The 25627-nt window shown below is 36.0% G+C and overlaps 1 protein-coding gene across 6 annotated transcripts in view; it reads left to right on the top strand.

Annotated features, from left to right (window-relative positions):
- RALGPS2 (Ral GEF with PH domain and SH3 binding motif 2) overlaps positions 1-25627 on the top strand; it is a 120756-nt gene that overhangs the window by 28995 nt on the left and 66134 nt on the right. For all 6 annotated transcript variants that reach the window (XM_086753312.1, XM_086753307.1, XM_086753310.1 and 3 more), the window contains 4 exons: positions 552-659; positions 9576-9626; positions 15487-15570; positions 24163-24252. In XM_086753312.1, the coding sequence (XP_086609438.1) occupies positions 552-659; positions 9576-9626; positions 15487-15570; positions 24163-24252 (333 nt within the window). The remainder of the gene's footprint in view (positions 1-551; positions 660-9575; positions 9627-15486; positions 15571-24162; positions 24253-25627) is intronic.

The following is a 25627-nucleotide window of genomic DNA, read 5'->3' on the forward strand; positions in this document are numbered from 1 at the left end:
TCTGGTATTTTTTTCAAATGTGAATTACTAGCATTTTTTTTAAAACCCACAAAGTAAAATTGTTTATACTAAGTGTCTTCAACAGGAACACACATGTAGCTCATAGTGTAATTTTTGTAAGCTCTAAAGCTTCTAAGAGAAACAGGAAGAGGTTGATACTGTTTGATGTTAACTATTCCCCTGGGACAGACCTTGTCTTTTTCTTCACCATAGCAGTATTTGCTGTTTGAAATTCAGTGTGACTGTGTTGTTGTTGTTGTTGTTAACTTTCCTGTCAACAAAATTGGGATTTAGTTATGCATTGAAATGCGACTGCTGTGTTTTGAGGAACAACTTTGAATTCCATTGAAGTCAGTTTGAGAGTCTCTGATTTTAGAGGTCTTTGTCAGGAGGAAGTATGTCCTGTGACTGACTTCTAACTGATAAATTACCTGGTAGAAAAATTCTGTGAACAGTGATGCTCGAATGGAAATTTTACTTTTGCGAGTGTAAAAATGAAAAAGAATAGGAGAGAAACAAAACATCATTAGTGATTTTGTTTGTTTCTGCAGAAGAGTAGCAGCTCTGAATCCTTGAGTGACAAAGGATCAGCTGAACTGAAGAAGAGCTTTGATGCAGTGGTATTTGATGTTTTAAAGGTTACACCAGAAGAATATGCGGTAAGCAAGTCAAGTAGTTTTCATTACTTTGTGTGTGAATTTTCTTGGCAACTCTTCCTGTGCTTCTCCATTTTTTTTTTCTTTTTTTTTTTTTTCTAACTTCCATCGTCCGTAGGTTTCAAAAATGGATCCTGCACTATAGTTCCTCGTTGTCTATATTCTGTTTAATGTTAAGTGATCTTTTTGGGCTATGTCATCGAGGTGTTGCTCACACTTAGTATGTAATGTAGACAAAGGATTCTTAAAGCTATATGATTCAGCTTAATTCTGACGTGCATATTTTAGTTGCAAGAATACACTTGTTTTATTATATCTGTATATTTTTATATATATGCCTAATATCTGTGCTTGTTTTTTCTGGAGGTCTTTTGAATTTTATTTCTGTTAATTTTTACATCTAGGGAGTGTTCCCTAGTTTTGGGTGCAGTGGTACAGAATGAGTTGGATATCCTGCAGAACCAAGAACAAATGAGTAAAAATACTTAACCAAAACATTGTGTGGTGTTTTTTTTTTGTTGTTGTTGTTTTTGTTTAAAACAAAACAAAACCCTACTTGTGGGAGTTAAAATGATGATCCCTCTAAGTGATTCAAGTGTGTTACTAGAAAGATTGCTAACAAGCTATTGCTCCTACTGCATTTATAATTCAGGTGATGAGATTCATGATGAGTTGTCCTGGGGAGGTTATTGATAGTAGTAGTAGTATGTGTTGCAAAATATTCTCTAAGTTTGTTCTGTTTTTTAATCATTAATAACTATTTCAGTTAACTATTAATGACTAAATTGATTTTAATGAGCACACTGAAAATTTAAAGTCTCTGGATTATGAAGTGATGCTTATGCATTAAATTCTTCTTGGATAGGTAACGGGATGTATTCCTCACTGTGGTTCAAGCCATGTAGTTAGGGCCTCTTCCTTGCTCCGTTGTCAGGAACAGCTGGGCAGTGAATCACCTATTCCTTATGGGACAATGTTTTTGGGGCTGACTCTCCTTTCAGTTTTATCTTACAATTTCTCTTCATCGTGGAAATATAAGTACTTAGGGAGTTTGGGGCTAGGGGCCTGAATTCAAGTGGAATTATTCAGGCTAGAGTAATTACAGGTTCCTCTGGCTCTGCTATTTAGCTAGTGGTGGATGCTGTTGAGCAGCAGAGTGGATCACATAGTCTCTGTGGAGTTGCTGTCAGAAACTTAGAAAATATAGGAAGTTGTTTTGTCTTGTATCACATTTCATAATCCGTTTGGTTTACTAAATAATCTCTCCTGTGCAGAAAGCTTTTACTTTCATGAGTTTTCTAAGTGTTACCTACTTAGTAAATCATGGTTAGATAAAAATCTTCATTGAAATCCAGTGTTTTCACTGTTTTCATACAGTGCCTCAAACTGGGCAGAGCTCCACTTGCAAACAGGAATCTTTTAATTAAGCATTTTGCATGAACATGTGGTTGTATTCTTGGTTTCCGCTACCTGGTATAACTGCCATTTTTCTCAATTCTTCAAAAGAAAACATCTTTACTTTTAGCTGTCTCCCTTTTAAAATATCTAGTTCTTATTAAGTCTCATTTACTGCAACTGGATCTGAAATGTCTTATAGATAAAATTCTGAACAATTGGGTGTAATTGGTTCAGCCCTTTGGCAAGGTTATAATTAATATAATTTCTTTTCGGTGTTTCTGTACACAGCTGCACTTCTTGGTTAATGTTTGTTTCCTCAGGCAAGTTTATCTGCTTTTCCTGAATGACTTGCTTGCTTTGAATGCTGTCTTTTTCTGATCATTCTTGCTAAAAGTTGTAGAAATAAGTAAATTTGCCAAAAAACTAGGTACCTTGTACCTTTGACCCTTACAGTTGATTTCATTTCATTGGCCATTTCCTTATTCTTCCTGTTTTTAGTCCTACCATGACATTCTTCATCTGGATTTCAGTGTTAATGTGAAGATTACCAGAGTCATGCAGTATGGCCAATCTCTTGAGGATACCAGCACTGATGAGAATGCAAAACTGTTAGTAAGGTTTCCATTATAATAGTGGGTATGTGCCTCTCAAATTGGACATGGATATGCTACCAATTGCTTTTTCAAAGTGTGAGAAAACTTCTAGTTTAGTGATAGCTCTTGTGAAATGGATGCAGTGCAGACTACTGACATCTGTGACTTAGTGAAGGCTGAATTCTGTTACTGACTGCAGAATGAATACTGTTTAAAAAAACTGTTTTTGAAGTGGTGAACTGAAGAAATAATTTGTGGGCTGTGTAAGTACCTTTTTTATGGAGAGAAAAAATAGTGTGATAAAGCCAGTAAAAGAGCAATAAAAGCAAGTTGCTGCATAAGACCTTGTTAGACAGCTCTGTAATAGTTAGGAAACCTTGGCTCGAATGAAAAGGAATTCAGTGCACAGGTAGCATAAAGATGAGAGTTAACTGATAAAGTCAACATCAGCATTGAGAAGTCTTATCCTGTACCTTACATGATATGTTCCATTTTGATCAAAACAGGTCGCTGTGTACAAAAGGGACAATTACAGTTATGCTAGAGAAAGAACAAAACCCTGAAAGATAATTAAGTTTGAGAGAGAGTGGAAATAAGATAGATGCTCGTGGTTTCAGAGACACACAGAGATCTTTTCAATTGCCACTGTGTTAGAGACATTGTTATTTTGAAACTCAATCTGTTCAGTCAGTTAATGGGTAAGAGACAAGTTGGACTACAAAAGCTATTGCTTGTAATCCTGTATTCTCAAGAAGCTGCTTACCATGCCAAAGAGAAGCCAAAGTGTAAATATTTGTGGTGATTTTATTTCCATATTCTTCCCTTTGACTTTTTTTCTAGCAAAAGTGTACCAGCCCTTCAAAGGGTCTAGTTTGAATAGTAACAGAAATTATTATTGTAATATATGTGTTACAGCACAGTCACACTGTTTTTAACAACTGGGTGTTTTAAGTTGTTTGTAAGGTTGAAGACCAGTCTAGAAAGGGCCAAGTTATAGCTGAAACAGGTGAGATCTTCAGGTGTAGCTGCTGGTGTTGCAAATTTAGTTTGCTTTGTTCCTCTGCATGTTACAAACACAAAATTTTCAGGACATATGTTGAATGCCTGTGCATTTTGTAAATTTTGAGGAAAAAGAATCTCATTCAATGAGTATAAAGTAGGACACGTTTGTGTTCTGCTAAGGGTTTTACAGACAGCTTTCTAGCTGTAACTAATAAGATGACTGTCTCTGTCTTAAATACCTGCTTTTAGGCTGATCACTGCTCACTTCTTCATTAAACAGCGAAAAGCCACAAAGCAAGTTGGTGCCAGGACTACCCACTGGTGTCTGGCGCTGCCGATGGAGCCATTCAGTACGCGTACAGGGTAGACACAGTTGCAGTGAATGCTGTCCATTTTCGTTGAAGGGAGAAGTGTGGTTTTCAGTGTACAGGGCACAATTTGTAGAGGAGGGATATGTTAATGGTGCAGTGACAGTAGAAAGGGGGGGCCTGGTGAGACTGAAAGCAAAAAGAAAAATGCTTTGGGGACATGAGCTCCATATTAAGATGCTGGCAGCCTCAGGTTGAAGAAATATTTATTTTTTTTTTTTGCTTTACGGTAAATTCTTATTCCTTAGACTGCTACTGTTTAATTATTTGACTGTTTATTACTTTTTGACTCACTCTTCCATTTTATATTTCAACTTAGCCACGGTGGTGTAAATATTTGAGGTAGAATTAAGGGAATCACAGCTGTACAAATCCATTGCTTTTTTTTCCACCTAGTTATCTAAGAAGGATTCTTTATTCTTTGCCCTCGTCTCTGACAGCGCTCTGCAGTTTGCATTGAGATGTATGTGTATTTCTCTTCCTTTTGATTACAGTTAAGCTTTGTCAAATGGATGTTGGAAAAAAAGAATACTGCTTAATTTGGAAACAACATACAAGTAAAGATTATTTTAAAATGTTTAGGTGAAACATGGAGAATTTTTCACAGCGATGTTCTTAAAATATTTAAATATCAAGTTATCTATATCTGAAGAAAGAGCATGAGAGTGTCTTTTGTAAAGGAAGCAGGTCTCAAGAGTTCTGGAACCGCATTGCGTGGGTAATGAAAGTGCAGAAATAGATCTTGAGGTGTGTGGGGTTCAACAAACATATTTTTTGCCACTTTGAACAGAACAAAAATAACTTAAACTAGCCTGAGGTTCCCCCCAGCAGAACTTTCTCTCTTGTGCAGGACTCTGGCGGATTCACAATCCCCTCTGCGAGTTCCTGTGCAGCTACTGGTGTGAATTGTGCTTTGCGGTTCCTGACAGTAATGTTGCTTTTGGCCTCTCCAGAGGCTGTTTGTCTGTGGATTAGGGAGTTTGAGGCAAGTCTGTCTGCTGCATCTGACAGCAGTTGGAATAAAGTGAAGTACTGGGCCCTAGGAGCTTTTGATGAAAAAAGACTTCTGCTGGTATGTGTCCCTGTTAGCTTTATTTTACAGAAGAATGCTAAAGAATAAGTATGCTCCCAATGACAGCAAGACGCAGCAACTTTGTTATAGTGTGTGGAGGAACTATTAATGATAAAAGTTCTGGAGCAGACTTTGTGAGAAAACAAGTAGAGTTTCAACACAGGAACTTTAATCCCTCAGCATTCGTTTTGGACAGCAAAATGATGCAGTGCTTAACAGAGGCTTAGCTATTTTTTCAGTGAGGAAGATTATTCTGGCAGCCTGGAGAAACAGTGCTAAGCCAAGTTGGAAGGCTTAAATATAATTCCTTCTAAAAATTCAGATTAAGGAACAATTTATGAAGTGCTGCTTGGAGCAACATGGCTTCAAGGAAAATCAGATTATGGCAATATTCTTCAATAACCAAAATGTGGTGAATTTATTTTTTTTCGTCTCAGACAGAAGCTTAGTTTTTCTTTTCACAATGAAAGTCTCTGTCCAGGAGCTCTATGGGAAGTGCACTGTCCTCGCGATAGGTACGTGACAGGAAAACCTGTGGTACAGCAAGTAGCCTGACAGATGGAGCTCGTGCTTGAGAAGGTCTAGGGACTAGAAAGTGGGATTATAGTCCAAATCGAAGGAGAACTTTCATATAAGGGCGTGGAGAGGAGTTTGATGAAGTGATGTTAGCTGCAACTAGAAGTTCTTAAGTTACAAAGGTTTTACGGAAGGAGGGTAATCCATGTGTGTTCATGGAGAAGAGAGAAGGAATTAAGGAATATTTTAAGATTTTTATTTCATTGAGCTTCTCCATGTTCCTCAAAGAAACACAATGAGATGTGGTTCTTAATCATCCGGTGGTAAAATTTCTAGCCTGAAAACCTTGCCTGAGAGAGGGGTAAATCTCTTTATCTATATATGAAGCTATGTGTTAGTAAATTTAGTGTTTTGAAGTGCTTGTTAACAAGTCCAACATCTCAACACGCTGGAGAGCTAAAATGTGTTATTAGGGACTATCCTCAGGCAAGGTCTTTCAACTACATGCAAAAGCTCCAATATCTGAGCAGGGAGGTAAAAAGTCATCTTTCCAACTACCATTCCAGTGTCTTAATTGCAAGATGATCATTCACCATTTTTAAAATACGGTTTTCTCTTGTAGGGTTCTTCAAGTGGTTGAGGATTAGGAAATACATTAGTTGTACTTTTAAAAATATGCTGCTTCTAATCATATTCTAGAATTATTATCTGGGACCTAGGGTAAACATAAATATAAAACTCCCTTTCAGGTCTTTCATTGCCTGAGCAATGGAGAAGTTCTTTATTATATATAAATGAACTTGACAGACTTCTGGAAGGGTAGAAATGCCAAGTTTCCCTATCTTTGTGTAATTAGGATGCTTATTTAAATGATGAGTAAGAATAAGTTCAAGGTTTTGTGTTGCACGTGTGATTTTATATTTTTTAAATATATGCAGCTGACAACTCAAAACCTAGAGGTTATAGTTGGCTTGCTTCATGTAACAAATTGATGTGAACACTTACAATTTTTGGCTTGACTGTGAAAACATTTAGGAGAGAGAGCTATCCAGGAATTTGTATTGGCTGGGTTAAGGAGCTGGATAGAGAAAAGTGTATTGTATCTCATCGCTACAGAAACCAAACTAGTAGTTTCTTTGTTGGGGTTTAAATTGCCCATAATTTGATCATGGTAGAAGTTACTTTTTTTGTAAAGTTGAGCGATGGCATCTAACATAAATATCATAAATTATTTTATACGTTTTATCATTTCAAGAGCTATTAATTAGAATGCCAGCCTTTCAGTTTGCTTTTTCTTTACTTAGCAGTGAGCAAGCACCCTTAAAATGGTAAAAATTCAGTGAAGTGTTAGATTTACAAATATGAATAACTGAATATTTTTTAAAAAAATTTGCCAAATGTATTTTTAAACACTTGTTTGAGGCACACTGTCATATCTACAAACCCAAATAGCTTATTATCCATCAGCATAAATATTCAGCTATCAGTTGTTTACCTCTTTTGAACTGTGAAAAAATTAAGTGCTTGGACCTCTTAATGGAAATTGCAAGCTCTCTAAGAAAGAGTTTTTAGTGAAAGAGTGCTTTTAGTGAAAGCAGCAAGATGTGTAAACCAAAGCAAAAAAAAAAAAAAATCCAGCCTAGTATCAATGTGAAACTGGAAGAAAGAAGCTTATCTGTTAAAATTTACTGGCTTTTTTTTTTTAGCTCTTAATAGCAATTTTAAATCTTTTTAGTAATGAACGGTAACCTTGCATTTTGGCATGTGTGGGTTTTTTCACCTAGTGTTAATATTCCATTTCCTATTTAAAAAGTACACATTTGTTTTGATGTGTGAATTTCGGTGTGAAGTTGTACAAGTCTTTGTTTTGTAAATAGTGGATATTGAGCCTGTCTTGTAGTAATAGTTGGTTTAGGAGTCACTACTGAAACATGAAATATTCTAATTTAGCTAAGGCAGTTCAGGTTCATTTAAGATCACAAATTCTGGAGGTCTGGGAAGAAAGACAACATTTATTTTTAAGAATTCTCCCTTCCGTGTGTACAATGAATCAGTTTCCTGGCTCACTTTTATTTTACTGATGGTAATCTTGTTTCAGTGAGGAGGATTTGCACTGAAATGTTAGTGTCTATTGAAATGCCTGTGTCTTTTGTAAGGATGTTTTAATATACCCTATACTAAAATTTGATTGTAATGCACATTCTTTTGGTTTCACCTTCCTCACTCCAGCCAATTTTCTAGTTCATTTCTTCTATTGGAAAGCATAGTGATGCATTCATTCAGCCACATATTTACCTAAAAGAGTGGGTTCCTGAAAAAGTTTGGTATACTCTAGCAGACAGACAGGAGATTAGAGTGTGAGTTCTGTGGCTAGCGTTTCAGGACTGGGTTCTTCACCTTGGAGGTCAAAAGGAAGGATCTTCTAGTCCATTTTAACTCTTGTTAAATATAGAGATGCACCTGCCCTAATGAGAATACCTGATCTAATGAGGCAAGAAGTGATGTGTTTTGCCGGAGATGACCAAATAAATAAACAAACTTGTGCCTCAACTCCTTTTAGGATAGGTGTTCTCTGAGCGCATCTTGCCTTATTTGTAGTTGACTATGTGGATTCATTAAATTGGTCTGATTTAATCTGACTTCAGCACAAGACTAGGAAAATCTAATACAACTTTTAAGCATGATTGTTTAGAAGAAGGAGCAGCCAACTGTAGCAGAATTCAGGCAAATAAATTTGTAAAATGGAAACTCATAAAGGGCTTGTTACTTCTATGGTGGTGTACTGCAAAGTACCAGATGATTTTGTCCAGTGTGTCGATTATAGAAACTAAAACTGATTTATCACTTTTCTAATGGTCATGTTTGATTCATACCTAAAAAAGAAATTGAGGTCAAGGAGATCTGATACAAAATGTAGATTTGGTCATCTTTTACAAAAGGCATAACTTGTCTCATTAGACCAGGTATTCTCATTAGGGCAGGTTCATCTCCTTGCATCTGCTTTCTTTCAGTTAAAGCATCCTAGTTAATTTTTTTTTTCTGAGAAGCTATTCTGCTATCCAACAATAGCATTCAATAGAAATTGCAATTTGAGAGTCACACAGCTGCTGGTGTGTAGCACAGTGTATAAATGGGGGAACTGCCGTTTTCAAAGAAACGGGAATAAAGCTATGCAGCTCGCATCCAAGGAAACTGAACAAGGTCCCTGGATTCATTATGAAAAGGGTATTTGTGACATCTAACTTGGATGGCAGTGGTATTTCTGGGCAACCTACATACTCTTTAAAAGAGACAGTATCTTTCTTTTGGATACCTAGGCAGACAGCAATCCTAAATTTTATGCTTAAAGTAAGGCTCTGTGAATATGTTTCAAAACGCAAAACCTGGTCTTGACTCTGTGAGTTCCTCTTTACTCTTCTTGAAGCCAAACAGACATCCCAGAATGAAAATGTACTTGTTGGTTCTGACTCAGTGGAAGTGAGATGGCTGTATTGAATTTTAATTGTTGGCTGTGCAACTGAACAATTACTTAGCTTAGTTATTCAAATATGGTTCAAGTATTGATTGAAAAATTTTAGGGATGTTTCAGTAGAATTCTGTAACACTTAGACTAAGAGTCAGAGTTTGGAGAGAAGCTGCTCTTGAGCAATGAAAGTTAGTTCCTTGTATTCTTAGGTAGCTTCTAATACAGTGTTTCTGAGTTCAAGCTCTGACTTGCATATGGAAGTGCAGGATTATGCTCCTGAGAATAACTTACCATAATTTGTTTTCTTAAATGTGAAGCACTTCATTTTCTGATTTTGCAGGACAACACTGTGGTAGGAGCTGAAACCTATGAAATTAGCTACAAAATGGAAGTCAAATAATAAAGGGAAACAGAAAAAGTACAGTTCTCATGCAGCACAGCAACTTAATGGAATGCAAGGTTAATTTTAAGCTTAACTAATGATACATATTTTTTAAATTTCAGGGTCAGATAACGCTGATGGATGTCCCTGTATTTAAAGCAATTCAGCCAGAGGTAAGTAGTTCATTGGGGTTTTTTTTTTTTTCAAATTTAAATGAAAAAAAGTTATTAAGTGTATAAATTCTGGAATTGCAAAGTGTAGTATGTTGATAAATCTTCATTTTTGTCCAAGTTCATATATCTCCAAAGCAGACGGTTTTAGAACACAAAAATATCTGGAACTAATAGTTTGAGGAATTAATTACTGGTTCAGCTAGTGCTAAAGGTGAAGTATCTGGGTGTCTTAATGTTTCTAAATGATGAACATATTAGTTTGACTATTCTGATATAATGTTTTAGATTTCACCTCCTAATAGCTCATGCCATACCTCATCCTGTCCCGTGTTTTCCTAACTGATGTATATCTTTTTTTTTGTAAAAAAAAAAAAAAAAAAAAAAAAAAAAGAATGGCTACAAGATGGTAACAGCATCTTGTATTCAAGATGGGTGTGATCTGTGGATATACTGGGATAATATATTGATGATTGTGTTCTGGTTTATTTTTATATAATGCCATATTCCTTTCTGATAGCAGCCTGACTTGAACTGATGTTTTCAGAATCTTCACAGTGACTATAAGTGATGAATTTGTTTATCCTTATTTCTCTATGATTAGCAGTTTCCTGTGGGCATTGTTTTGCACTTTTAAAAGCTTATTTTTCAGTTTATTGTCTGCTTTTGTCAATAATGTGGAAGTCTTTTTCAGCTTATCAGTCACCTTTAGACTGGCATAAGCTATTTTATTGGTAGCAGACTTTCGTCATGTCAGTCTTGCTGGCACGCTGAAGAATATTTTGCTTGAAGGAGAGAAATCTGACAAATCTCTTGGCTGTGATTGATTCCATCATCTGTGTACCCACAAACTTTTTTTTGAAAGCTTCCTTTTTGATCTGTACTTGAAAACACTGTCATAATTTAGCTTTCATGATTTCAGCAAGCTATTTCTCAACCCATGTGAATTTGTGTGGGTGTTTTTGGTTGAGTTTTCTGTTAGTTGGTTGTGTTTGTGGGGTTAACCTGTCTGACTTTTGCTTCTGGGCATCCTTAGACCTTTTCATTGGCAGAATATGTTTATCCTGATCTTCTGATAGGATCTCTTTTCTTTATTCCAAAACTTCAAAGTATTTTGCCCTTTTATCTGACTCTAAGTATTTTCCTCATGTGTGTGTTTCTGTCCTTCTTTTTCTAATGCTAAACACTACTCCTGTGTAGGATTACACACACACACACACCCCGCCCCCCAGTGTTGAAGTTGAATAAGCTCTGGGTGCTTTTATGCAGTGCCTCATCTCTAGTTACACTGAGCTTCAAAGGACTGGATATTGAAAAATCGAAACACCAGTTTGACTAGATAGGACTTTTCCTAATGATGTGCTGATAAAGAAATGCCGGTGCTTGAGCCTGATGGTAGTTTATTCTTTGCAGTCTGCTTCCAGCACTGCACAGGATGAGCAGTCAGCTGTGTAACAACCACAAGCAAGTTCGATACAGTGGCAGTGATCCAATACTCTATACCTCATAACTTCTTGCTAATACCTCCTGTATCTCAGGTGATGTTGTGTGAGCAGATCTACCGAAAATCTCTGGAAGATGAGAAGAAATGTCAAGAAAGCACTTTTAATTTTGTTAGCTGGTCTAAACTAATTGTAAACCATAAAGGGGAAAAGCAGGATAATGTAACTCACTAAGAGGAAAACTGTGAGAAAGTAGGCGAATATATCTAGAAAGTAATTCCTCTTAAGAAATCTGTAGGTACTACGTAAGAAAAATTCATGTGATGCCTTCACTGGGAAATATCCATATGTGGAAAGGTTATTGTTTTGACACTTCTCAAGTGTTTGCGTAAAAGCAGTTGAAGGCACTGGCAGCATGCAAGTATTATCTGTCCATCAGTGCTCCGTCAGACGGGTCTGTCCTCTCTCATCTAACGAGCCTCTAAATTGTGTTAATCCCCTATGGAAAAGGGGCATACAGATTAGCTCTCAGGTCAGAAGAAGCTAGAAACAGTTGAAATGCTTCCCTCCTGTTTTGCAGAAAGGGAAAACAGACATGGAACACTTAGTTTGCCTGGAGGTGTATTGACAGCAGAGTAAGGAGGTGCTCTAGGTTTGAGTTTCTTTGAAGTATCTACCAGACTGTGTGCCATATTTACATCTTGGTTCAACTTGTAGCTCTTATATATACCTTGATGCGTGCACTCAAGAATTGTTGAATTTGTAATTAGAAAAGAAGACAATGTTGAGCTGATTTCACCTGTATGAAAGGGCTTCTAAACTGAGGCTTTAATGAGTGATTAAAAGGCATTGATAGAATTTGGGGTTTTCATATCAATGCTAGTAGATTGTAGTAGATTAATGCTATTTAGAATCAAATTTTACAGCTCTCATCTGCATGCATGATGGGAGATGATGAGCAGCATCTTTCCCATGTGCCTTTAGTGTTTTCATTTGTTCTCCCAAATAAGAGTTCTGAAAGTTATATTCCAAGATGCTTAATTTTTAACATAACTGAAGATGAATTTTTTTCATCTTCAGGATGTATGAGCAGCATCTTTAAATATGATCATTTCTCTTGACTATCAAAATTATTGTGTTGCATCTTCTTTATTGTGTTAAAATATTTTCTTGAAGTACTGTAGGCTATTATTGTAAAAGTAACATCAGAATTTCATCTTGGTTATCTTAACAGAAACCAGAGCTGAATAACACTTTACAGCAATATATAGTGATTTTTCTTTTAGCATCAAAATTAATGAACATACTCATAGCACACACTTACATACTTCTACAGCCTTTTGCTTCTATTTGTAGCAAATAAATATAATTATTTCTGTTTATATTCAGATTTACTACAAATATCATGGGTTCATGTGTGTGCTAGAGTTCCTACGTATCACCTCTTCCTGTTTCATGCACCTCAGAAAAAAATGGACAGGGAGCTTAGCGTAGCCTGCATAACTCAGGATTAAGGTACAGTGGGTCACTTTATGTTTAGGGTGAGCCAGAAGCATGGACTTGAACAGTTGCTTTGGCTTAGATGGTATATACTGATGTGATTCTCTGCCTCAGCTTTAAACAGACTGACTCCAAATGATACTGGAAACTTTCTTCATCATTAAAAATTCTGCAAGTTACTTCTCTGAAAAGAAAGTAGAAGGAATTACTGGTTTCGTTAATTAATAATTGGAGGGTGCAGTATAAGAAATGAGGATAATAAAGAACACACATAGAAACTTCTATCTGCATAAAAGCAGCTGATTTACATTTTCGGGAAACAAAAAAAAGATGGAGTTCTCCATGTCAGTCATGATTTCCACCTGTTCCTCAAGAATGACAATTGGTGGGGTTTTTTGTGTTCTTTTTCTTGTAGTGGTTGTGGCTTTCTAGAGAGCAGTGACCATAAAGCAAAAAGGCGGTCATAGACTTGTTCAGTTGTGCTGCTGCTAGCTGCATTAACATTAGCTATGCCAGATGTCTCCTTGCAGAACGCATTAGCTTGCTTTTGTTGGAAAATCTGATTACTTATTTTACATATTTTAATACATTCTCCAAAATTATTTACCCATATGTACTCACACTGAAAATCTTTACTGGGTTATTGCCTTTAACTTCTTTATCCACTCTGTTTCACTAGGCTAGACAGTGGAAAAAATAGAGTTTGCTTATTGAATATTCTTCTCTACTTGTTCTGAAGTTGTATAGTGGTTCCACTATTAAGCCTTGCTTTTTCTCTCCTTCTGTTTTTTAAACTTCCACTTTGATCTGTATATAAAGACTTTAATGAGAAGCACAGTCTCTCCTTCTGCCATGAAATGCAGGTTATAATTCAAGTGTTCCTATAGTATTTTGTTAAGGAAAGTAGAATTCTGTAGACTCAAAAAGGAATGAAAACCAAAGTGTGTTATGAAGAAAGTTTAGCTTTCATGGTCCTGAACTTAAATCTTTCAGTCTTACACCTAATTTTAAATAAATTACACAAAATAAGGAATTGGTAGTTGTAGTAATGTAGCTCCAGTGCTTGAGTTGACTGACTGATCTGGAAGTAATCCTTATGAATACTTCAGACTTGAAACTTGTGATAGAAGTGCAGTTCTAGAGGAAGAGAAAAGAAACATGCATGAATTAGAGTAATGAAATAGGCAGCACAGTCTCTTTAGCAAATAAATGAATATTTTTATAGAAGTATAAGAAAAGTTTCTGAATACCAGTTCAGCAAATTAGTGTGCTTTATTGCAATAGTGTGTGCAGAGTCATGTCCATGCTTATTAGGACTGTATCGTACTTCTCCCAGACCAAATGCACTCAAGGCTGCACAGTTGTCTTGTGCATAGTCATTGGAGTATAGACATAAGATGAGTGTGTGCGTTCCTGTGCTGAACATGCCTGCATTTTTCAGGATAGGTTTTGGTGGCAGAACTTCCTAGTGAGGTTTGAAGGAATGACCCTAAATACAAAGCTAGAGACTCTGCATTTGTCCCAGTACCTACGGAGAGGAACATCTTGGATGTCTAACAAATATCAACATGGCACAAACTTCAACAAGTGGAAGAATTCAAGGTCTCTCTCTACTAGTTTTGAGACATTGGTTGAAAAGATGTTAAGAAGTTCCTGATTAAAAAAGAAGACGAAAAAAAACCCCAAAATTTCAAAAACCAACTTCATAGCTTAGAATATCTAGATACCAAATTCTTTTAAACTATGACTATCTTAAATGGTGCAATTATTGGTTAAGTGTTGAATCATCTTACCCACGTTATAGGTAGCTGTACATATAGTGTGATCCTGGTCGCAGTAAATAATTTTCAATGTGGTGATAATTTTCAGTGTGGCTTCAGAGTGAAAGATACAGAAAGAAGGCATGAATAAATAAAAATAAAAGGCTGTACTTTGCTCTTATGCCACTTTAATAATTAAACTGTCTCTGTATTGAATATTTTTCTTGTAGCACTGAGGAATAGGTTCTGTGCTGTATATGCTTGCATCTATTCTGTATGCTATTCTTTATGAATAGAAGAGCTCATTGGTACATTTAGTTTTGCATTATTTCAATTAAAACTGCTTTATTGAAATTAAGTGGCAGTAAATACCAAGGAAGATGATGTATTTGTCCAACTGCCAACTAAATTTTACAGACAAGTGAAAAAAAAGATGTATCTTTGTAGTTATGAAGTAATGCTTTTTCAGGCTTTACAAGTAGTGTGTTAGATTGTTGAGGCCTGTAGTTTTCAGGGTGACTTAAGGAACTAGTGAATTTTTTAATGATTATTTTTTAAGTCCCTTTTCTCCCTTTTACTCCACAAAACTGTTCACTTAAGTGTGGTTCAACTTAAAATAAAATTGTCTCCTTTGAAAGGGAAAACTGGACATAATGTTTGTTTAATTGTTGCTGCAAAAGATTGCAATTTTGCTATTTCTTTAATGCTACATGCCAAGTTAAAATAATGGCACGTGTCTCGATTGATTTAACGAGTTGTATCTTCTCAGTAGACTTTTAAATATCTTCAGAAATCAATTAAAAACAAAAGGACGTGCTGGTCTCCCTAGCTCTCATAGATTCACATATAAAGCAGGATTTTCTGTGGCAACAAAATGGATCTTGAGTCATTTGACTGGTTTCTAATAAGAGCTGAATTAAAAAAAAAAAGTCCCTAATTCAACAAAAGATGAACTGTAAAAATCTATTAATTGAAAATTAATGACACTTGTGGAATCTCAATTTACAGAAGAAATCGGAAGGTGTAACTATTACTTCAATGTATTATTGCTCTATTAAGTTACTTTGAAACTTTTAATATTTGTCTATATGCTCTTGGCTCTAAATGTGTGCGTTGTGCACTAACTAAAAAAAACCCAAAACTTCATTCTTGTTTTCCCAGGAGCTGGCAAGCTGTGGCTGGAATAAAAAAGAGAAATACAGTTCTGCACCAAATGCTGTTGCTTTCACCAGAAGATTCAATCATGTGAGTTATTTTTTTCCAGTGTCATCATATGTACACGTTTAAGAAGTCTGAGGAATTAAGTGTTCTGACACATGACTTTTATTACTGATCACAGCTGATTACTTGAAAACTTAAAGTATCTGCTGTAAGGAGTTCCTTATCTTCAGGATATTCATAAAGACCAAAACAGTACTGAAGAAATAGCTGTGATTTTGTTTTAAATAGCAGTTACTGATGAAACAGGAAAATATGAAGTGGGAGTTTTTTTCCCCATACATGTTGATTGTTCTTTACATAAAGACGGAATCATCATTATAGGTTAAAGGCTTATGTTACAGGATTTCTGGAGTAGTAATTAGATGTAGCTTCTTTCTGTATCAGTTGAGTGTCTTTTGCTCTACGTAGATGCTTTTATCCTGAGAAATATGAGCCTTTTGTCAGTATGGTTACCTTTTTAAGGTGATTTTGGGCCAACTTTAAAAATTCCAAACAATTTTACTGTACAAAACTTGTTCTTTATTTGGTATAATTTTTCTGGTAGCGTATTTGAGGTTTATGGCTTTCTTGCCTAAACATTTCTCTGTGTAAAATCAACTTCTAAAATAAGATCAGAATTTTAACTTTCTCAGCAATTAAAGCTGTATAACTCCAGCTACTAGTTGTAGCTAAGTCTCAAATTGTATGTAGCTAAGTCCCAAACAAATCTCAAAACTGTAACGCTTTTTAAAAATGTAATGCTGTATTTTGTATTTCAGATGAAGTAATTTTGTTACCCTCATCTCTCCTCTTGTAAATATTTAATAATGTCTCAAACTTAGAAGCTCTGTTCCAGACCTGTCTTCTATGCCTAGTCTCAGATCTACAGACATCTTTGTTAATCATTAAAACAATGATTAACCAAACCTCTAACCTTTTCAGATTTTTTAAAATAAATTCTTATGTACTTTCTCACTTTAGATTATTGCTCACATTCAGGATATGACCAAATCCTACTGCTTCTCATCAACACCGCTTAGGATATTTCTTAACCTTCTAATGGATTTTGGACACTTGCCTGATTCTCCTCTTCACTGAAGAGAAAAATGTTACAATGCAAATTTCTTGTTACTGTACCATCTACTGAAATCTGGAGGGCTGGGGGTTTGGGTTTTTTTTGGTTGCATTTGGTTGAAGTTTTCCTGATCTAGCTTTTGAAGTTGCTTCTTTATTGAACTATATATCCAGCCTTTGACTACGTTTACACTAATACTTTTTACAGTAATCTCACTGATAAGCTAGTGATTCCTATATTTGCTGTCTTGTTTATTCGTGTAAGTTATCCCTTCAAAGAAACACTTTGTTTTGCTGAATATTCTGAAATGTTTTTGTAGTAAGGGCCATGTTAGGCAGTGAACCTCAAGGACCTTACTCCTCATTTGTTACTGTATAATGTACTAAAGAACTGCAGGAATTGGCTAAACGGAAAGTCAACTTCAGACATATTGGAGAATTGGTGAAGTAGGCTTAGTAGCAAGGAAAGAGGGGAAACCTTATCATGGGAGCGAGCAATCAGCTGTGTGCAAACTGGCTGTTTGTCATTATAGAGCTGCTATTTAAAAATATCTAACCTGTAGAACATGTTAAGGATAGAGGGAAGGATGGTTTGCCTTGTACGGCTGGCCTGAACCACGAGGAGATACCTGTACTTTAAAAGTAGATGTTAAACACCTTGAGTGTTGCTAAAATATTAACTCTGTTGTTAAATAATATTTAGAAAACTTCTAAATACAGTATTTTTGTATTAACATACAGGAATTCCGTCATGCCAACAAAATTCTATTAGTTTATTACTGCAATCCTATCTTAAATCTCCCCTTCTTATTCATCCTAATGACTTTTTTGTTTTGTGACCATTTTATATTTTATTTTTTTTTAAGGATGTTTCTGTATTTTACTCTGTGGAAGATTTATCAAATCTGTTCACTGAATTATTAATTGATGGATGATACTCCTCATTTTGTTCAGTCTTAGTTTTTATAGAAATCCATGCAAAACTGGCTATATGCATACAACAAAGGCAATGAGGAGAATAAGATGCTAGAAATACCTACCTTGTAGTAATACATTTTTTCATAGTAGTTGATAGTCCTGTTTCCCTGGAAAACATTGCTAGCTGGTAAAGGGAACCTTACGTATTTTCAGTACCCTAGAATGCATGTTAGTTGTTGATAGTCACCAGCTTTTTAATCTGTCTTAATTTCCTTCTTGTACTATACTTCATTTATTTCAAGGAACTGGTATTTTTGATTGAAAGACAGGTCAATCTGAGAAAAAAAAATATAAAACTAGGTGGCTCTCAAAGGTCTGTAGTATATTTGAGCTTGCTCAATGTGTTTCAATGGTCTAAAAGACCTACATTGCTGTTGAAATTGTTTCAGTGTCGTGAAGGAGAACCTTGACTGAAAGGCAGCGGTCAGACAACTGCTCAAAGACATTCAACAGAGTTTCTTGTACTGTTTCTCTCCCTTCTTTCCCTGTGGCTTTGCATCTGAAAGCCTTGCTAGAAATGATGAAGTCGGAAAGGGACTAAGACTTACAAACTCTCCCTTTTGTAGCTTATTTTTGGGGAGGGCCAGAAAAGTAGTAAACATACAAACAGAATGTATTAGCATTAGATTGATGCCATGACAGGTGGTCTGTGTTTCTCTTTGTACGTCATTGTATTGACGTTCTGTATAGTGGCATGTACACCAATATTGCTGCAGATTTTCTTGTCATAAGGTTTAGGTTTGTGATTAAGCCTCACCCCATTCGTGTGCTTTCTGTACAGCCATAAAAGTTGGATATATCCTTCTGTCAGCTGACTGATCCCTTCACTGAGAATATCTTTGCTAATGATTGCTTAAGAGCCTTCTTAATATCTTGAAAATTTTGGTTTCTGTCATCTTTAAGCTCCAGCAAAGACCAATCAATCTGACAGGATCTGTCCCTGGCTTTCAGATGTTTCGTTGGCTGCTACAGAAGATTCCCTTACTTTGATGCCTGTTATTGCTACTTTTAATGTGTAAAACAAATACATTGCCAGTAATCTGAATTGTCCTTGGGACACCTCTGAAACAAGAACAGTAGCGAAATCTAGAGCATGTCTTTGCTGTGTTAGTGAGTTTTGCGGAGTCACCAGTGCAATCAAGATAGACCAGTTTGAGGCTCTGTTCCATTGATTATGTCTCAAGAAATGAAAAAAAAGGTCTTTTTACTAACAGGCAACCAGTACTCCAAGTACTTGGAGCCAGTGCAATTCACCATGAAATCACTCGGAGTAGAACAAGTGGCTTCTCTTTGTTTTTCACTTTGTCAGCACCATCACAGTTGGATGTTGCAGTGCTTAAGCTTTCTCTTGGACTGTATATAAAGCCAAAAGATTTTAAAGCGTTTCTAGGTCGTCTTTCCTGTTTCTTTTTTTCTTGTTTGTTTCTGCTCTTTTTAAGGTGTCATTTGGAAAACGTTGATATAGGGGTCATAGTAGCCTGTAGGAGAAACTCTACCTTGAAGAGTCGAAGAATAGGTAATAAACAGGAAACAAGTCCAGCTATTTAATGTCTGCTCAGATGCTGGGTTAGTTTGCCACTAACCAATTTTCTGCGAAACTGCTGCATGCAGCTTTGATGGCTGCGGGACATTCCATTTACAAGAAGCTCTTCCAAGAAGATTACATCAGCATTTATTCTGGCACGAAGGAAAGTCTTACCTTTGTATAGTGGGACTGGAGAGGGGAGGGTAAAGGGGCAAGTGTTGTTTCCATTGTAGGTTCCTATTATTCATGTTAGAACCTCAACTTTTGACTTAGTGAGAGTACTTTGGATAACTTTTGATGTGGTGTGGGCCTGTGGTTCCAAACGTGTTGTTGTGGAGCACTTACTCATTCCACTATTAATGTCGTATTTAGATTCACAGTCCTTTTGGGAGCAGTGAAACCCAAGGATTCTGATGGGATAGACAGTGGCAACTGGGAATAAGAGACATGGTGGAGTAAGGAATTTTAATCTTTCTTGTCTTGTTTGCTGCCTTGACGTTCAATTCTACCCCAGGTACTTGTTCAGCAGAGTGTAGATCCTGCTGGGCACCTGCCCAACTTACCTGAGGTTTCTAATGCTTACACCTAAAATAAGTAATCAGGAAAATCACTGTGACTTTTGGCTTTTTCGGACGTGAATACATTTCATCAAACTTCTGTTAACCTTTGGAATTTCACTGGGTTTAAATTGTGCATTATGCACCTTTGTTTCCTTTTTCCACTCAACTTGCCAAAGGAAAACCATGAAAAGCTCTCACTTTGTAAGTAAAGAGAATATTAAATCACCAACAGCTGCTTCACAGCAAACTGATCTACTGATAGCGTTTTGGAAACCGTAACAATTATGTCTCAGTCCACTGAGAATGGAGTAGTGTATTTCCAGCATTAGTTATGTGATAATTATATGTGGTGCCTGTAAAAACAGACCGAGTTCAGGGAAGAGAAATCAGTTGAATCGTTCCATGCCAGGACTCTTTTATTCTTGAAGAATACATTGCTATGTGGTAAACCATAGATCTACTCATCTGCTACTAGGTGTTGTTTTTCAAGATGTAAATTCTTTACATAGTGGTTTGGTTTTTTGTTTTTCTTTTCGTTTGTTTGGGTTTTTTGGGTTTTTTTGGTTTGTTTTTTTTTTTTTTTAACTCCTGATATCTGCCTCTTCCAACTTACTTCTGAAAGTTAGTAGTATGCTTGCATGCTACTGGTAGATCTGTCATGAGAGCAAAATCAAGTTTGCCTCCTTACTAAACTATTGTTTTCTACCTTTTGAAAATGATGTTGATATGAAAATATGTCATAGTTTATGTAAAGGTAACTATTGCTTACCTTAATAAAGGTAACTATTGCTATGTATTAATTATATGTATTAAAAATTTCTTTCTTCAGGTTTTTATTTAAATGGGAGCGGAACTGTGCTTCTACAGAGCTTAAAATATTAGATAAACTTGTCAAGTGGGTTCAATACATTTGAAGCATCTTAAAGCAAAAGATCCAACTTGAAAAAGACAAATTTTGTGTTTAAAACTGTGAAACTAGTTTTGTTGTGGGGTTTTTTTTAAACCAAATGGAAACATTATGTAGACGACGAAGTTTGTCTTAAACATTGTAGTGCGGCTGAGTTGCAGTGAAGTGTGACAATGGAATTCTACTAGGGTTATCAGAAATTAAGAAATGGAGTGGGGAAGAGGTTAATGTACTTCCTTTGGGAACAAACAGAAAAAACCCAAGGATTCTACCTTAGTTGTAATGGTGCAAGATCAGTATGTCTGTTTCACATTACATACTTTGTGTAGCATGTCATAATGTTTTTAACGGATATTTGGAAGAATGATCCAGAAACTCCATTGAAGAGAGAGTCTTGGATTTCCCTATCTACTAATTAGCACAGAAAACACAATTGGTTTCAGAGCCAACGACTATGAATGTAAAAGCACTAGTATAAAAAAAATTAGTATTTTCAATAAGGCAAACGTGATAATTTAAAAAATTTAAGCTGTGATTCAAGAAAAGGTATGTTCAAAAGTTAAGATGTTTCTCTAGGTTGACCTTAATAGGGAAGAATATAAATACACAAAGGTATGTCAAGGGTTAAATGCTCTCTTGAACTAGTATCAAAGACATTGGTGCCCAAAGGCCGTGGGTCATCTAATGGATGGGTATTGATGGGACAGTGTGAGAAATAATAACATTTAAGTAAGGTGAGAGAGAACTTGAAGCAAAAAAACCCCCACAAAATACCTGTGGAACAAATACGTATCATTTAACGTGAAGAAAGAAGCTGGTTAAAATAAAGTAGCATACCGAAGCAAAAGGTTTGTTTTAATAGATTATTTTTCAGTATTTGTAATAAATTAGATGATGGTGCTGCCTAAAGATACCAGTGAATAGACTAGACCGGTCAAAAATAAATGTCAATGCCAGTAAAAACACATCAAAGAGGAGTGGAGGTGGCTGGAGTGGAAATGGTTAAGTGTGTTTCTTTATCTCCTGCTTGCTCTGTGACTGAAGGGCTCGAAGCTTTGAAGAAAGTTTTCCATTGTTTTTGTTTGTTTTTTCCTGTAAAAGCTTAGAAGTGTTGAGACTTGGTCTGGCTGGGACTGGGACAGAAACCAGGCTTCCTTGAGAAAACAAGAGTACTTGTGCAGCACAATGCTCATGTCACTGTGTTACTAATGAACTTTCATAGAAGTCAGGGCCAACGTAGTGCATTGTTTGTTTTTCATCATTATGAAAATGAGCATTGCTCTGTATTTTGAGTAACTGTTTCATAGTCTGGCCTACCACAAGCAGTCTCCTACTTCATCAAAACTCTGTTAACTTGAGACTGAAGAGATTGCAGATTTTAAAGCTCAGCAGTACATCTGTTGTCTCTACCTGATTATTTATGATATGAAAATCTATGTTAAAAATTTTAATTCCCTTGGTCTTCAAAGGGAAACCGTATCTTTAGGAAGTTGTTCATCACTCAAGGGAAAAGTTGGTTTTATCAAGCTGTGTAGCTACAGCAGAACATCAAACCGAGGTTTAACTTTCTAACAGTATTTTGAAGTACTATCAAATACTTCAGTATTTATGTATTCAGTACTTACATATTTTATAATAATACTGTTTGCACAGAACCTTTTTTATATTTGTCAGGGTAACACAGTTTATCTGGAAATATTTTGGTTAAAAAAAAACAAAAAACAAAAAAAAAACCCACAAAACCGAAACTTGATCTCTGTGCCGATTCTTTCCTGGCTAATACAGCCTTAGAAAAACAGGCTAAAGGAAAGCAGTTGTTATGCAGGATGTTTGTGGGGTTTTTTGGTGTGTGGTTTTTTTTTTAATTCTTCCATTTTCCAGTTTCAGAGAGCTGTTGTGTTTTGACATCCCAGTTCTTGTCCTATCACTATAACTTAACAAAAAATATAATTATTTTGGAGGTGTGGATCTTCTCATGCTAGTCTGTGTAAAGAACTGACATACTGTACAAAGTGATACAGGATAAAAAAGATATTTCATTTTTTAATTGAAATTTTGAGCAGGAACCTGAATACATATGTGATGTTAGTTTACAAGTAGTTTAGCATCACTGTTAAAAATCAGAGCAGCGTGACAGGTTGAAAGGTATTTACATATGAGAGCATATACCTCTTCATACACTGTTCTCAATAGTTTTGTAAATAGCAGTCATACTTTATCTTTTATTTTCCATTGTTCTTCTCTGTGATGAAGTATTTTGAGGGCAGAGGGCATGAAGGCAGCAGAGGAGAGAAAAGATTAGAACTTGTTAACGAAACATTTCCGAAGTACAGCTTTTATGAGACGTTAGTGTAACTACAAAACGCAGCAACCATCCTTCATATTGTACTGAATGGAACTGCGGTTTTTATACAACAAGGAAGTTAGTCCTTAACTTAAAAAATGAGTACGCTAGTGTGCTGTATATTAGCAGGTAATTGGCTTTTAGATTTAGTATTATCAGATAGATTTAGGCTAGATATAAGGAAGACATTTTTTACAATGCAGGTGGTGAAACACTGGCACAGGTTGCCCAGAGAGGTGGTGGATGCCCCATCCTGGAAACATTCAAGGCCAGGTTGGACGGGGCTCTGGGCAACCTGGTCTGGTTGGAGATGTCCCTGCTCCTCACATGGGGGTTGGACTGGATGGCCTTTAAAGGTCCCTTCCAACCCTAACTGTTCTATGATTTTATATTGCTCTGATCTTTTTAAGAGGTGTGAAGAATTTGGAAATGTCAGTGAACTGTAGTTGAAGCCCTTCAACTCATCTGAAAGTTGGATAGGGCAGCTTTGAAGTTGCAGAAAAGCAAAACCAAAGGGTATAACTTAATTTTAGTTTTTATAATCTTTTATTTTGTAGATTCTCTTTAATAAAATTTCTTCATGATTTTATTTTCTTGGGGAAACATTGTTTGAAGTTTGACAGTTTTGCCATGTCCTTGTGTCTGTGAAGTCTCATCCTCAAACTTAGCCTGAAAATGAGTCTGTCTGCATAGACTGTACATGACTGATTCTGCTGAGGTTTTCTGAGATGTGCTGGCAGCAGAAGGGTTTTACTCAATAGAAAACCAGATCCTGCTGTCATTGTGTGCAACTAACTGGTGTGAAAGATTTTACAAAGACAAGTTCTAGCCATCCATACGCTTATTGGGAAAAACAGGTACCGGAACATGCACTGTCCAACAAAATAATGGCGTGCATGGCTACCTGTTATGAAATAGGGAAGGTGAAGAGAGTAACAAGATAAAAGCTTCATTTCTAAACGTAGGTTAGATTTACTAATTTGATTTAAGCAACTGCTTGACCATGTAATAGTAGAAGGCATCTTGGGTGAGAATGAGCAGAATACCAGAGCAAAACACTTTGAAGAAAGTTCTTTATTACTGTCTGGGTTATATTGTTTGGGATTTTATAGTATAAGTGTTTGGATCTTGTGGCTTTATAGATGGAAGTTGAATGCTGTAAGACTTTTAATGTATTACTCATGAAATAAAAATATTAAGTGTAATGTTGGCACTCTGTATTTTAAAAACGCACGTTTTCTTCTTTTAGGTAAGCTTCTGGGTTGTTAGAGAGATTCTACATGCACAGACTTTAAAAATAAGAGCTGAGGTTTTGAGCCACTATATTAAAACTGCAAAGGTAAGAATTTGGATGAGGGGGAGGGGAGGTTGTGGGATTCACCATGATGAAAGTTTTTATACTTAAGTTGGTCAGTTCAAAAATACACATGGGTAAATATTTATCTGGTACCTGATTTAGCTGTGGTTGTATCTTTTGACATGAACAGCTGTTTGGCTTCTGCATGTAACAAAGTTGTCAGAAATACTGACAGACCAAAGTCCTGAAATGGAAGCCTTTGTTTACAAAAAATAACTTACGTAAGGAAATGTAAAGATGCCTTATTTCAAATAATATTTATTAGATAATATACTTTACTGGATATGTTTCCTAATGTTGGTTAAACCGAAACACTGTGTGTAGAATCGGTTCAAACAGCATCAGTCAGAACAGAAATAATTTGTTTGCTTTGACTTTTGAAAGAATCTGCTATCTCTTATTCTGATTGTGGTGTGAATAATATCAACCTTATAATATTTCAGAAAATATTTTTGAACTCTCATCCTTCGATATCTTCCTGAAAGCCTTTCAGACTGACATAAGAGAGTCAGCAAATCTTTACTTAAGTGTCGATGAACCAGAGTCCTGGCCCTTCAAACAAAATTAAATTTCTTCATTGTAGTGTGAAGAGAGGGATGTTTTTCAAGTGTTTGCTGGCAGAACATGGCTGACTTACTACAGCTAACTTCTGTAACTGTGTCAGTTTACCTGCAAAAAAGATGTAAAATTCTTGCTAATTACCATGGTATTATTCATTTTGCATATGCATTCTTTGCCTGATATGCACATTTTTAGTGAAGTAATATTTTACTTCTACAGGATTTGACTTAAATTTTGGGCAAAGCAAGCTAATTTTGTAAGATTCCACAGACTTTGCTCAATAATCATGCTGTGGTCATAGTGGTTGAGAATGTTTTAAAAAATCAGAAACTGTTAAAGATCTCTCTTAAATATCCTTTGATAACTGACTTTGGTCAGTTAATGTATCTTCATCTCATTTATTTTTAAAAATAAATTCTTGGGGTTTTTTTGTTTGAAATACAAACATACAAAAATTTGCCTCCTGATCTGTGTCCCTCCCTAGAAAGGGAAGGGTTCACCAGTAGTGACCCCAGTGCAGAACCCATCTGGGAAGCCAAGCAGGGGTAGGCTGGTTAGTTCTTGGACGAGACTTGCTGCCACTGGGTGTTTCAGGCTCTGCTTTGGGCACAGCACCCTGAATACGCCTGATCTCATCGCTGAACTGCAGACAGCAATGTCTGCTGGAATGCTGCTGGTTTTGAAATAGTTATGTGCTCCAACAAGTGAAGTTAGTTGAGCTTTGCTTGTCTAGGATTTGTAAAATCACAATTACTAAAAGCAAGAAACTATATATGGGGTGGTTTTATATCTATTA

This window comes from Chlamydotis macqueenii, chromosome 8 (assembly GCF_036417535.1).
Source record: "Chlamydotis macqueenii isolate bChlMac1 chromosome 8, bChlMac1.mat, whole genome shotgun sequence".
NCBI classification, from domain to species: Eukaryota; Metazoa; Chordata; class Aves; order Otidiformes; family Otididae; genus Chlamydotis; species Chlamydotis macqueenii.